Source organism: Carcharhinus amblyrhynchos, chromosome 11 (assembly GCF_965287045.1).
Source record: "Carcharhinus amblyrhynchos chromosome 11, sCarAmb.v2.hapA, whole genome shotgun sequence".
In the NCBI taxonomy this organism is placed as follows: domain Eukaryota; kingdom Metazoa; phylum Chordata; class Chondrichthyes; order Carcharhiniformes; family Carcharhinidae; genus Carcharhinus; species Carcharhinus amblyrhynchos.
This window is the reverse complement of record NC_137334.1, coordinates 68619907-68633231: the sequence shown is the minus strand read 5'-3', so window position 1 is coordinate 68633231 and position 13325 is coordinate 68619907. Positions and strand designations below refer to the sequence as shown.

At 41.1% G+C, this 13325-nt stretch overlaps 1 protein-coding gene across 1 annotated transcript in view; it reads right to left on the bottom strand.

The window, feature by feature from the left end:
- Positions 1-13325, bottom strand: part of thsd7ba (thrombospondin, type I, domain containing 7Ba) — a 769281-nt gene that overhangs the window by 330737 nt on the left and 425219 nt on the right. The window contains exons 11-12 of the mRNA XM_080198282.1: positions 6840-6972; positions 3597-3700 (exon numbers count right to left, since the gene is read on the bottom strand). Of these exons, the coding sequence (XP_080054408.1) occupies positions 3597-3700; positions 6840-6972 (237 nt within the window). The remainder of the gene's footprint in view (positions 1-3596; positions 3701-6839; positions 6973-13325) is intronic.

The window sequence follows — 13325 nt, the reverse complement described above, 5'->3', positions numbered from 1 at the left end:
GGGGTTGCGGGGTAGGGCTTGGGTGGGATTGTTGTTGGTACAGGCTCGATGGGCTGAACAGCCTCCTGTACTGTAAGGATTCTATGATTCTATGATCTCAGAGGTAATGAAAGAGATAACTGTTAGGCTGCGGTTCATAGAATCCCTACAGTGCAGAAGGAAGCCATTCAGCCCATCGAGTCTGCACCAATCACAATGTCACCCAGGTCCTGTAACCCCACATATTTACTCTGCCAATCTCCATGACACTACCATGGCCAATCAATCTGATATGCACATCTTTAGACTGTGGGAGGAAATGGAGAATCCAGAGAAAACCCACGAAGATATGAGGAGAACGTGCAAACTCCAAACAGACAGTGACATGAGACTGGAATTGAAGCCGAGTCTCTGGCATTGTGAGGCAGCAGCACTAATCACCATGCCACCCAATGCCACAAAGTAAGAGACCAGGTTTGATGGGATAATTTACAGGGAAACAATGATAGGGCCTGGGTTGGTGTCAGCACAGGCTTGATGGGTTGAATGACTTTCTTCAGCACTGTATGGATTCTATGAAACCAGGACAAGGGTGCATTAAATGCATGTAAGGGAGCTGTAAATCCTAGATGTGCATTGGGGCAAAAGTAAACTGTGTTTCCATAAAGCCATTCAAGGTTGATCACCTTGAATCCCTGTAGATGTGAACACATTGTATGTTTGTAACTTACTCAGCTAAAAATGTAGCCCTTGTATTTTAATTTATTTATCTGTTGCATTGTACATTCTATTTTAAAAATAATAAACATCTAGGGACAAGACTCCATCCAGAGCAAATTTAATATAAGAGCACTTACAGTTAAAGAGGAAAAACAAGAATAATCTTCCATTATTTTGCTCTGAATGACATTACAGGCAAATGATTCAGTGCTTTGTTTCAATGAGATTTAAACCTTTGTGTCATTTGTCATCAATTAGAAGTCTATCAAGCTCTTTTTCAATGGCCAAAGCAACAATTTGGACATACATATCTCTAACAAAGAGGCTAAAGCTTTAACTAAACTTCCCACAGTAATTCACGGAGGTATTCAGATAAAAATGGTCACTGAGACAATGAGGATATCAGGAGGGATGAGCAAAAGTTGATCAAAAAGATGGGTATACAGGAGGGCCTTAAAGAAGAAGAGGGTAACAGAAAAGGGTGAGGGTTTTATGGAGGGAATTGCAGAGCGTCCCATTCAAATAACCGAAAATATGCTCATCAAGTGTGGGGGAAAGGGAATGAGGCTTGTACAAGAAATCAAAGCCATAACAATGGAGCGTTCTGGGGTGTTGGATATTATGGGGTTGGAGTGGATTACAGAAATAAAGAGCAGCAAGGATGTTAAGAGGAATAGGAGCCATTGTCAGTCAGCAAGGTAAAGGGATGAGATAGGGATGGCAGGGCTTCTGATGAGCAGAAATTTCTGGAGGGTGAAGAATGGGAAGCTGACCAAGGGATCATTGAAATAGTTAAGTCTACTTATGAAAAATGCATGAATGAGGGTTTCTGTGACAGATACTCTCAAGCAAGGATAGAGGTAGGTAATGTTATAGAGGTTGAAGTAGGCAGTATTTATGACTGCACGTATACAGATGATATCAGGGACAAGTGAACAGTGTTTGTGTTGGGGGTTGAAGATAGTGGCTCTTGGTGTTGTTGAAGGGATCTATTTAGGTGAGGCACAGGAGGGGACCAAACATTGACCTTGTGGCAAGAGCAGAGTGAATGCAAGGAAGGTCAGTCACAAAATATGTCATTTGTGACTTTGGTGAGGGCTATTTCAGTGTTGCAGTGGTGACAGAAACCTGAACTGAAAGACTCAGACATGTGCTCACAGAAAAGATGGGAATAGATTTAGTTGAGAGCATTAGATGGCAGTTTGCAAGGACAGAGGCTCAGAAGCAAGGTACCCGTAATAACAGCAAATGTAACAGTGGGAGGGCAGTGTCTGTGGAAAGGGAGGTACTTAACATGTAGCTCAGAGGGAAGAAGGTCGGTGAAATAAAAATACTGAAGGCAAGGAGACATGAGATGAAGGATTAATCAAATAAGAGGATGTGGCGGGAGGTGGAAACCTCCATGATAAATTTGAGATGGATCTCGGAATAGAGAGTTTTAAAAGAGGGATGAAAAGGATTGAATTAAGTTAGGGCCAAGCAGGTTAAGGAATTATCGCAGGAATAGCAAGAGAGATCATAGAATATTTTATGATAATGGCCACATTGTCACTCTGGAGGTTTGGTGAGGCAGATGGATGGGCATGAATTCTTTTTGGGAGGATATCCATGAACCATGATTTTTATCAATGCCTGAATGTTAATGACATGATCCACGATAAAGTTAAGGGATTGCATGTACATTGTTCACAACAAGCAGACACTCTGGGTGATAAAGCTATTAACAGTAGTGCTTATTGATCCAGAAAAAGAATCCAAGAAGACATTGGTGGATGAGTTGAATGAGGTAAGAAAATGGTTAGTAAGATTTTCCCCCAGTGGCTGTGTTGAGTGAGAAGATTGGTGACAGAAGAAGATGGAGCAGTTAATGTTGTTGCTTATAAAGAAGAAACAGTAAGTATTCTTAAGGTCCCTTTGGGGAAGAGGCTAATGAAGTAAAGGACAGTTCTAGGCTAATTGAAAGGGTATTTAAATCTGAGATGACAGCAGGGTTTGGTGATGAGCTGCGGTAGAGGTTGGATGCAGTAAAATTCCCGCTGGAGCTGAAACTCAATGTGGCGCATTAGGTAACAGAGAAGAGTGGAGATAAGAGAGAAAAGCCCAAGAAAGATTTAAAAAGAGAAGATTAGAAGAGTTATAAAGCGCATAAATTGACCCAACACATCCATGAGACAAAAGAAATTCTCCCCTCCCATGGGTCCAATTCTGAAATAGAAACAGAAATGCAGATGGAAACAAAGGGAAAATGGGTTACATGAAGATACATGACATTGTATTAGATAGATCAAAAGTTATTGAACTCAATTTACTCGGTATCTTAATGTGACAATAACATGATACAAGATCTAATCAATTCAGGTCACAAACACAAACTTTACTGGATCAATAATCTCACCAAATACTAAAGCACTTGATAAGCAAGGTTCATTATAATATAGCAGAATTCCTTTCATTACTTCAGTGACATATGTCATGCAATCATTCTAAAGGCATAACTGTCTTAAGAAGTCGGCATGTTTACCTTACAGCAAAAGGGGAGAAGTCTACGAACAAGATAGAATCTGAAATCAAACAATGTTGCATTTTCAAAGTACAAGCGAAAAAGGAAATAAAAAGCAGGAGTGCTGTAATGTCAGATAAGTGATTGTAACAACATGCCTTGAACAGAATGGTTCCTCAAAGTAAGCACAAAGAATTCACTCTGGCTCATTATAGCAGCAACTTACTCCATTACTATACAAGGCTGAGACATTTCTGCATGGATATTCCTGTTTCTGAGTCAACTGCTTTGTGATTGGATTTGGAAGATTAATAAGAACATTTGAAATTCATATTATTTTGTGAAAATCTCTCCGGTAGCTGCTGGGAAAACATGAGGAATCACAAAAGAATCTTACCTCTGGATTGCAAACCAGAACCACAGGCCTCAGTTGCTCCAATCGTTCCCTGTCTGACATAATCAGGTGCCAAAATGCAGTGATGCCACTTGTGTATCTTCCACCTGAAATGAATTGAACAAAGAAAATGGAGATCATTCCTTTTATACTAACACAGAAGTTATTCTTCAGATCCACACAACTTAAGATGTTTTTCTTTAAACTTCATTCAGGAGCTCTGGCTCACATGCTGAAGATAAAGGCACCTCAGTTGAGGAAATTATTTTTTTCATGCAGAGGCAAGGAGAACTATATAATCATATAGTGCAGAAGAGACCCTTCGGCCTATTGGATCTGCACTAGCAGAAACACCTGTCCTCCCACCTAATCCCATTTATCGGCATTTGGCCCATATCCTTGAATATTATGACGTGCCTTATTCCCTGTAACATTATGAAATCAGTTTGGAATAAACTTCAATATTATCTATGCCATGAGTTGGTAATCATAAGTTGACACATGTTTCATTGAGAAATCTCTGACTATTCTTTGAAGAAGTGGCAAACTCATTCAATCATTGTGCACCCTGACTTTGTGTACTTCAAGTTTCAGAAGGATTTTTGTAGAAAAGATTAAGCTTTTGGATCTTCACACTCAGAGCAAAATTTGTAGCTTCTTCTTCAATTCTCTGCCATGATCTCCAGCACAAGTAGCACAAAGAAGCAACTCCACCCCAGCCAAAACAGGGATCAAGCCCTAGGCTGTTGATACCAGTCTGTTTCACACCAGCTATCTAGCCAACTGAGCCAACCAATCCCCTCTATGGAATCCTAGTTGTTCTGGCAACATGGACTTACACATACAGGTTTGCACACAGTTCAGCACAAAGCATGGCTTTTCAGGTACTGATGCAGTCCATGTCCATATGCAGCAAGACTTGGACAACATTCAGGCTTGGCCTGTCAAATGGCAAGTAATGTTCATGCCACACAAATGCCAAGCAATGACCATCTCCAGCCAAGAGAGAATCCAACCATTTCCCTTTGGTATTCAATGGCATTACCATCAGCGAATCATGTAGTATCAACATCCTGGGGTTACCGTTGAAAAGAAACTGAATTGGACCAGTTATATAAATACTATCGTTATAAAAGCAGGTAAGAGGCTGGTAATTCTGAAGTGAGTAACTCATCTCCTGACTCAAATTCTGTCCACCATCTACAAGTCATAAGTCAGGAGTGTGATGGAATACTCTCCACTTGCCTGGATAAGTGCAATTGCAGCAACACTCAAAAATCTTGACACCATCCTAAAGCATGTTTATAGATGTATGGAGTATGTATTGCCCCTTTAAACAAGTGGGTCAGATGACCCAGAGAAACTAGTTCCACCAGGGTGGTCTTGGGGAGCCAGTCTTAGATTGACTGTGCAACTGTTAAGATATTAAATAAACTGTTTGTTGTTTTAATTATACTGACATACCTAATGGTCTTTTTACAGTTTATAATCAGACTCAAACATATTAGAAATATTTCTGAAGTGTAGTCACTGGCTGGAATTCTCTAGTCCCATTGCAGTGAATGGAGATTTGGCTAAGCGCCAAATTCTCCGTTCTGACTGGCAATGAGGGCAGGGCATACGACATCAGGCAATTCTGGCCACTGTCCTAATACATCTGATGCAACAGCCAATTTACACACAGCACATCCCACAAATAGAATTAGCTGATCTATTGCCACTCACCTGATGAAGAAGCAGCACTCTGAAAGCTCGTGATACCAAATAAACCTATTGGACTTTAACCTGGTGTTGTGAGATCTCTTATTGTGCCCACCCCAGTCCAATGCTGGCATCTCCACATCACAAATACGATTGTGAGCTTTGGCTTACACTGACCAATAGTCAAATGCAAGCACCATTTGTATCTGTTTATATTCTTTTTGTGTATTCATGCAGTCAGGATTATTCAGCAAAATACTCTCATTTTTAAAAACAGATATATTTGCAAAGTTATGTGCAGTACTTTAACAAAATGTAAGATTTTGCAGTTTTTTGTTATGATAATTAATAGGCAGGCTTGCCTGATATCACAGCACAGCATGTGGGGTGACACAGAGGTTAGAACTGCTGCCTCACATCTCCAGTTCAATTCTGGCCGTGGGTGGCGATTTGTGTGGAGTTTGCACATTCTCCCCGTGTTTGTGTGGGTTTCTTCCAGGTGTTCCCGTGTCCTCCAAAGATATGCAAGTTAGGTGGTTTGGCCAAGCTAAATTGTCCCCTTATGTCCCTGGATGGATTGGCCCTTATAAATATGTGGGGTTACGGTGATGGGGCAGAGGGGAGGATTGGTTAAGATTCTCTGTCAGACAGTCAGTGCAGATGCAATGTCTGGAATTTTACCGCCCCGCCCGCTGCAGGAATTAGAGCGGGCGGGGGGTGGACAATGGAAAGATCCGTTGAACTCATGTGGGATTTTATGGTTTCAGGATGAATGAGGCCATAAAATCCCACCCAATAGATCAAATGGCCTCTTCAGTTCTGTAGAGATTCTATGATTCTACGAATTGTGAATGTTCAATTTTCACCAATGGGACAATTTACATTTTTAATTTATGCCTGACATATGTGTTATTTATTTTTAAGTTTTTAAGTTTATTTATTAGTGTCATAAGTAGGCTTACATTAACAGTGCAATGAAGTTACTGTGAAAATCCTCCAGTTGCCACATTCTAGTGCCTGTTCAGGTACACTAAGTGAGAATTTAATGTAGCCAATGCACCTAACCAGCACATCTTTCGGACTGTGAGAGGAAACCAGAGCGCCCAGAGGAAACCCACACAGACACAGGGAGAATGTGCAGATCCCACACAGACTGTGACCCAAGTCAGGAATTGAACCCAGATCCCTGGTGCAGTGAGGCAGCAACGCTAACCACTGTGCCATCGTGCCACCATTTTGTACAAATATTTTAGTGTTTTTGTTAAAATCTACACAAGAATATTGTCACAATTTATCACTTCCATGCAGCAACATTTGGAATACGTATCACCAAATAATGACATTAAGTGGCATAATATTTTTCATACTGAGATTTGTGAATGGAGTACATTGAAATATCAGTAAACCATGAGAAGATTTTACTAAATAATCCATCTTAAGGTTGGCATTTTTAAAAAATTCTATGACTTTTAAATCCATAGTTAATGCGAATCTGCTGGAGAGAAGAAACATTTCAATCCACTTCTTGTGTTGAAATATTTTTACCTGTAGTCTGGGCAAGGAGGATGTGCTTCACATTCTCTCTCTTCATACAGAGTATCTGGGCACTCCTGTCCTCCATTGTCAGGCTTTCGGATAATAATTCTGTAGCGAGACTGTTTGGCGAAAGAAGAATTACCTGAAGAAAATCAAAGCAATGGAACAATAGTCAGGGAATTTGTTAACACTTTAGATAGACACTAAAGTAGGAAAACAATGGTGCAATTCATAAGTGTGTCACCATTCAGTTAATCTTTCTCTCAAATCCCTCAGCCATCATCACCTCCCACACCGGCGCGCGCACACACAAACACACACACACACGCGTGATGATATTCTCTAGAAAAATGGTATATTGGCAATCTTATCCTTGATGTCTCTCCATTCTTCTTTCTTTTAAAACCTGATCAAGAATCCTTTGTCATTTGAGTTTACGAATTTTCTGTTGAGAAGAAGGCATTTTGCCTCCCTCTGACAGACTGGCTGAGATTGAGCCCATCACTGGGAAAACATAAGAATATAAGAACATAAGAAATAGGAGCAGGAGTAGGCCATCTAGCCCCTCAAGCCTGCCCCGCCATTCAATAAGATCATGGCTGATCTTAAGTGGCTCAGTTCCACTTTCCCGCTTTCTCCCCATAACCCTTAATTCCCTTGCCTACCAAAAACCTATCTACCCACGTCTTAAATATATTTAGCGAGGTAGCCTCCACCACTTCAACAGGCAGAGAATTCCAGAGATTCACCACCCTTTGAGTGAAGAAGTTCCTCCTCAACTCTGTTCTAAACTGCGCCCCCCCCCTTATCTTGAGGCTGTGCCCTCTAGTCCTGCTGTCCCTTCTGAGTGGGAAGAACCTCTCCACCTCTACCCTATCCATCCCCTTCATCATCTTATATGTCCCAATAAGATCCCCCCTCATCCTTCTAAACTAGAAGTACAAATCATAGCCAACCAATCTGTTACACAGAACCCTTGATTCACAGTAGTGCTGCATTACACCATTGGTACGTGTCACTCAGGAGATTTTTATAAAAACCAGTACAAAGGAAAAGGATGCAAAAGTCTGAGGTCACGTATCAATTGACTCAAGAACAGCTTCTTCCCTGCTACCATCAGGCTTTTGAATGGACCTACCTTACAATAAGTTCATCTTTCTCTACACCCTAGCTATGACTATAACTCTATATTTTGCACCCTCTCTTCTTTCTGTCCTATGTACTTGATGAATGGTATGCTTGGTCTGTTTAGTGCACAAGAAACAATACTTTTCACTGTATTCCAATATATGTGACAATAATAAAGCAAATCAAATAAAGTATTACAACTCAGAAGATGAGTAAAAGGTTATGTTATATCTGCCTAAAATTTCTAAACTTTACCAGGAATGCTTACGAAAATACATAGATGAAAAAGCAATACTACTCCTGACTTTGATGCCAGAACATGTCAAATTATAATAGTTAAAGATTTGACTTCACTCATCCAGCTGAAATCGCAAAATTAGATTTGTTTCTGTAATGGATACAGTTCACTGTGCACTTTTAAATACTGCATGGTTGAGTTAACAAAACTCAAGGACAATGTCACCAAGAACTTCAAAGACTGGTCAACAGATTCTCTGTGCAAACAATCAGTCAGATTTTAATTAACAGGACTGTGTTACAGTTATTGGAGCATAACAGCTTTTTTAGCCCTATAATTGTAAAACAATCTTCTTGATGATAGCTGTAGGAGTTTATTCATTAAATTTGAATTCATTTTGCTTGGTTTCTTTCTAAAGGGTGATCTGCATGATTAACTTTTCTCAGATTTAATGTAATTCTTGAAGCGTTTACAAACTTATAATGTTCTTGAATGCAAATTGTGATTGAACATAACGTCCACACCTTTTCAACCAGAGATACATTTTAAGGGGTTGTGTGTAATAATTCTTCTAGCCAAGGAAACACGCATATTTTCACTTGTTAAATACTTGTTAATCACATGCAAGCATATGAATTAGCAGCAGGTGTAGGCCATTCGGCCCCTCAAGTTCAATCTGCTATTCAATAATATCAGGGCTGATCTGATTGTCACCTTAACCTCACATTCCTGCCTATCCCCAATGACCTTTCATCCCCTTGTTAATCAATAATCTATCCAGCTCTACCTAAAAAATATTCAAAGACCGTGTCTACTTTTGAGGAAGATTTCTGGAGACTCTATTCTATTGCATGTCTCATGGCTTATGACCCTCACATATCTTATTGCAATAGGACACCCAGATCCCTCTGCACTTCAGAGCTCCACAATTTCTCACCATTTAAAGTAGCGTGTTTCTTTTTTTCATTCTTCTTGCCGGAATGGACAATTTCACATTTGCTCACATGATACTCCATTTGCCAGATTTGTGCCCACTCACTTTGCCACTTAATCACAGGTTGTAATGAATGAATGGTGTGTCGATATTCAGGTCTTCCCTGAGCTTTAACCAAAACAAGTTAATATTGGGGGGCCCGGTGCATTTAAAAGATATTCAGTGTTGTCCATATAGCACATCCTTTTCCTATATTTGTTCACTGAAAGAATATGGGCTCTGTGGCCAGTCTATCTTCTCTTCAGCTGTCACCTATCGTCTGTGTCACATTCAGCTGGAGTTAAGCTTCTCCTTGACACCATCCATACCCCATAACAACCAGAGTAAATATTTTTTGCCAAAAAAGAAGACTGATACAGATAAGCTGAGGCTGAAAGATGACAAGAGAGAATGAAAAAAAGGAAATAAAGATAGAGGGCAGTGATTTTCCATGCCTTCTGCAACCATGTTTCGTGGAACTGCCATTGGTCAGCGGTAGGACATTCTGATTGCCAACAGGGACGACTGTAAAATTTTAGCCAGAGAGTGAGAACCAACAGACAACTGAAAAATCAAAAGTAAAGGACAAAGAAAGAATAAGAAAGTAGGATATGGAGAAGAAAAGAGGAAAAAAGGAAGGGAAAAGTGAGAAACAGAAAGCTGGGAAAGGAGGGAAAAGAATAGCAACACAAAATAGCATGTAAAATAGTGAGCATCAGTTGTACTGTTCAGACTGCCAGTAATGCTCAGAAGGTACACTAGTGATCTAATAGTTAGCTTTCTTTGTCCTTTTTACAATTTCCATTGGCAATAGGCTTCTCTCAACTACAATGTGTTGGCACCGCTTTGTCAGAAGGCAATGATAGAAAATGGGACAAGAAGCAATAATAGGTAAGGGGATTGCAATGAGTAATGAATGTGCTGGTTCTTTTGATGGAAGTCTCACAATACTGGATTAAAGTTCAACGTATTTATTTGATAGTATAAAGCTTTCAGAGCGCTGCTCCTTCATCAGGTGAGCACTCATTTGATTAAGGGGTATTGCTTCTGAAAGCTTGCACTACCAAATAAACCTGTTGGACTTTAATCTGGTGTTGTGAGACTTCTTACTGTGCCTAACCCAGTCCAATGTCAGCATCTCCACATCACATGTTCTTCTGATGCAGGAGGATGCAATCTTTGTGTTACTTGCCTATTTAAATAATTGTAGTGTGTAGCCAGCGCTAAATGCACTGTTAATACCTGCACATCAGAGCCAAGCTCACAAAATCATGAGATGCCAACGAGAGTTCAAAATAATCTGCACTTTTCTAACAGGGGGTTACATTTTGGCTGTAGCAAGAGCTGGAAGTTACTATAATACTGAGTCCAACCTGGAAATGCAAAACGGATTTGCATCTCCAAGATTTGCTGGGGGTGATTCTCCCAGCACGCTGTCTTGCCGGGGGCTCAAGCGGACATCATGTAGTGCGCTCCCCAATGGGCGCCATAGCCTCAGCAAGTCTCTGGCCTCCATACTTCCGACACCATCATTCCGTTACAGAAAGCTGAATAAATTATTCAAATTACCATTTTAATATAATTACCGGGCTCAGGACTGAAGCCTCCAGACTTGCTAGCCACACTTGTGGGGAGCTGGTGGCTCGACCCAGCTGGAGTAAAGGGGGGGATCATGGTACTGCCCCAAGGAGATTGGAGATAAGGGAGGGGGATGTGACCCCTGGGCATTGCAATCTTGGCAGTACCAGCCTGGTCCCATGGCACAGACGAAGTGCCAAAGTGGCAATACTCTGGAGGCACCTTGGCTCACTGAGCCGCAGGCAGGAGGATTGCTTCAGAAAACCTTGGGTGGATGTGGCCTCCTTTTTCAAAAAATTCTCCCATGACATTTGAGCGTCACCCTGATCTCTTGAGTTCAGCTCTTTTGCCAATGTTGGAATGAAGGCTATAATAAAGTCATTGCAGGACTCTTGCCAGGACTAAGTGAGCAGCAGCATTTAGTGCCCATCCCTAACTGCCATTGAAAAGGCAGTGGTGATTCACTTTCTTAAGCCACTCTGTAATCCCTGTGGGGTTGGGGGGTTGCGGTGGTGGACGTACACCCACTATGCTATTGGAAAGGGAATTCCAGGATTTTTGTCTCAGGGACAGTGAAAGAAAAGTGATATATTTCCAAGTCAGGATGGTGACTGACTTGTAGGGGGACTTCCAGGTGACGGTGCTCCCTTGCATCTGATGCCCTTGTCCTTCTAGGTGATTGTAGGTTTGAAAGGTGTTGTTAAAGGAGGTTGGGAAATTGCTGCAGTGTGCCTCATCAATGGTACATACGATGCCATTGTGCATTAGTGTTGGAGGGTATTGATGTTAAAGCTGGTGAATAGGATACAGAGCAAATGGACTGCTTTGTTCTGAATGGTGTTGAGCTTCTTGAGTGTTCCTGGACTTATACTCATCCAAGCAAATGGAAGGTATCCCATCACATTCCTGGCTTGTGCCTTGTAAATGGTGGACAGCCTTTAGGGAGTCAGGAGATAAGTTACTCCCTGCCGAATTCTCAGTCTCTGACCTGCCCGTGGAGCCACAGTAGTTATCTAGCCAGTCCAGTTAAATATCTGATCAATGCTAACCCCCAGGATGATGATGGTTTGAGATTCAAAGATAGTAATTTCTTTAAATTGCCTGGCATTTGTGGAATGAATTGTCACTTATTGACCCAAACCAGAATGCTGCCCAGGTCTTGCTGCATATGGACATAGATTGTTTCAGTATCTCAGCAGTTGCGAATGGTGCTGAATATTCTGCAATCATCAGCAAACATTCCCATTTCTGACCTCATAAAAAAAGGAAAGGTATTGATGAGGCAACTGAAGGTAGTTGGGCAGAGGACACTATTTACAGAAACTTCTGGGATGATGTTCTAGTGCTGAGATGATTGACCTCCAATACCAACAATCATTTCCTTTGCGCCAAATATGATTACAATCAGTGGAGAGTTCTCCCACTGATTCCTTTTCTAGATATCCTTGATGCCACACTTGGTCAAATGTTTTCCTGCTGTCAAGGCAGTCATTCTGACCTCTTGAGTTCAGCTCTTTTGCCAATGTTTGAATGAAGACATTAATTGCAGGAGCCTTGCCAGGAGCTTTGCTCTGCCCTCCTCATTACCCCTCTTACAGCAGCTTGTATTGTTCTCTGTCATTTCTGCTTATTCACCCTGTCATGGTGTCATCCAAGGAGGATACTGCATCTGGGGGGGTGGGGGGGGGGGGGGGGGGGGTCAATTGATTTGTGTAGAGTCCCTGAAGTCAAGATGCCATATTTCAATACCCGTCACATCACCCCCTGCAGACCTCAGCATATTATTTAAGCAACTCTGGTAATCCTCAAATACTTCTACAATTGCAGTAAGAGCCAGAAGAAATCAATCAGCTATGAATCTGAAAGTAGATCCCTTTAAATAACGCTGTTGGGGGGAGGGGTGTTCTTCCTGCTGCTGCTGAACGTGTGTCCTGCTGCACTAAACTACATCATTAAGCTGCAAAATTTGCAGTGCTGGCATCAAATCAGCATTGAATTGATTGAGGTTACAGGATTGAATTGATTGATGCTTGCTTTGCATATTTCTAATGTAAAGAAAATCCAAGCGCCCAAATTATGTGATGTCCCCCTAAATTTTAAAAGAAAAACACAGTTTATAAGGATAGGATCTTCCCAACACCACACCTGAAATTCCCATTACTTTAGCTAGATTTTTGATTACATGCGAGAGAAGGTGAATACTAATAGGCAGATGAGAGTCGAATTCTTCAGGGACTGTTCAATGTGCCTGTCTGATGTTATTGATGATATATACACCAATTTAACATGGAGAGTTATCATGATGATTTGACACGTACATGTGGAAACGTAATCTTTTATTTCACCGGCTGCTCAGACATATATTGAACTTCTTTAAAAGGACTCTTAAAACAAACAAGGACACTGAGATAAAATGGCTGCCACTGGTCTCCTGGCACAAATGATGTGACAAGTTCATCAGTTTCTGGAAGTTTCCAATGTGGATTACAAATGCAATATGTGACAAACCTCCTACGGAATTTCAAGAATTATATCAAACGATGAACTGGCTCTCATTATTTGCTTTTCTACAAACCAC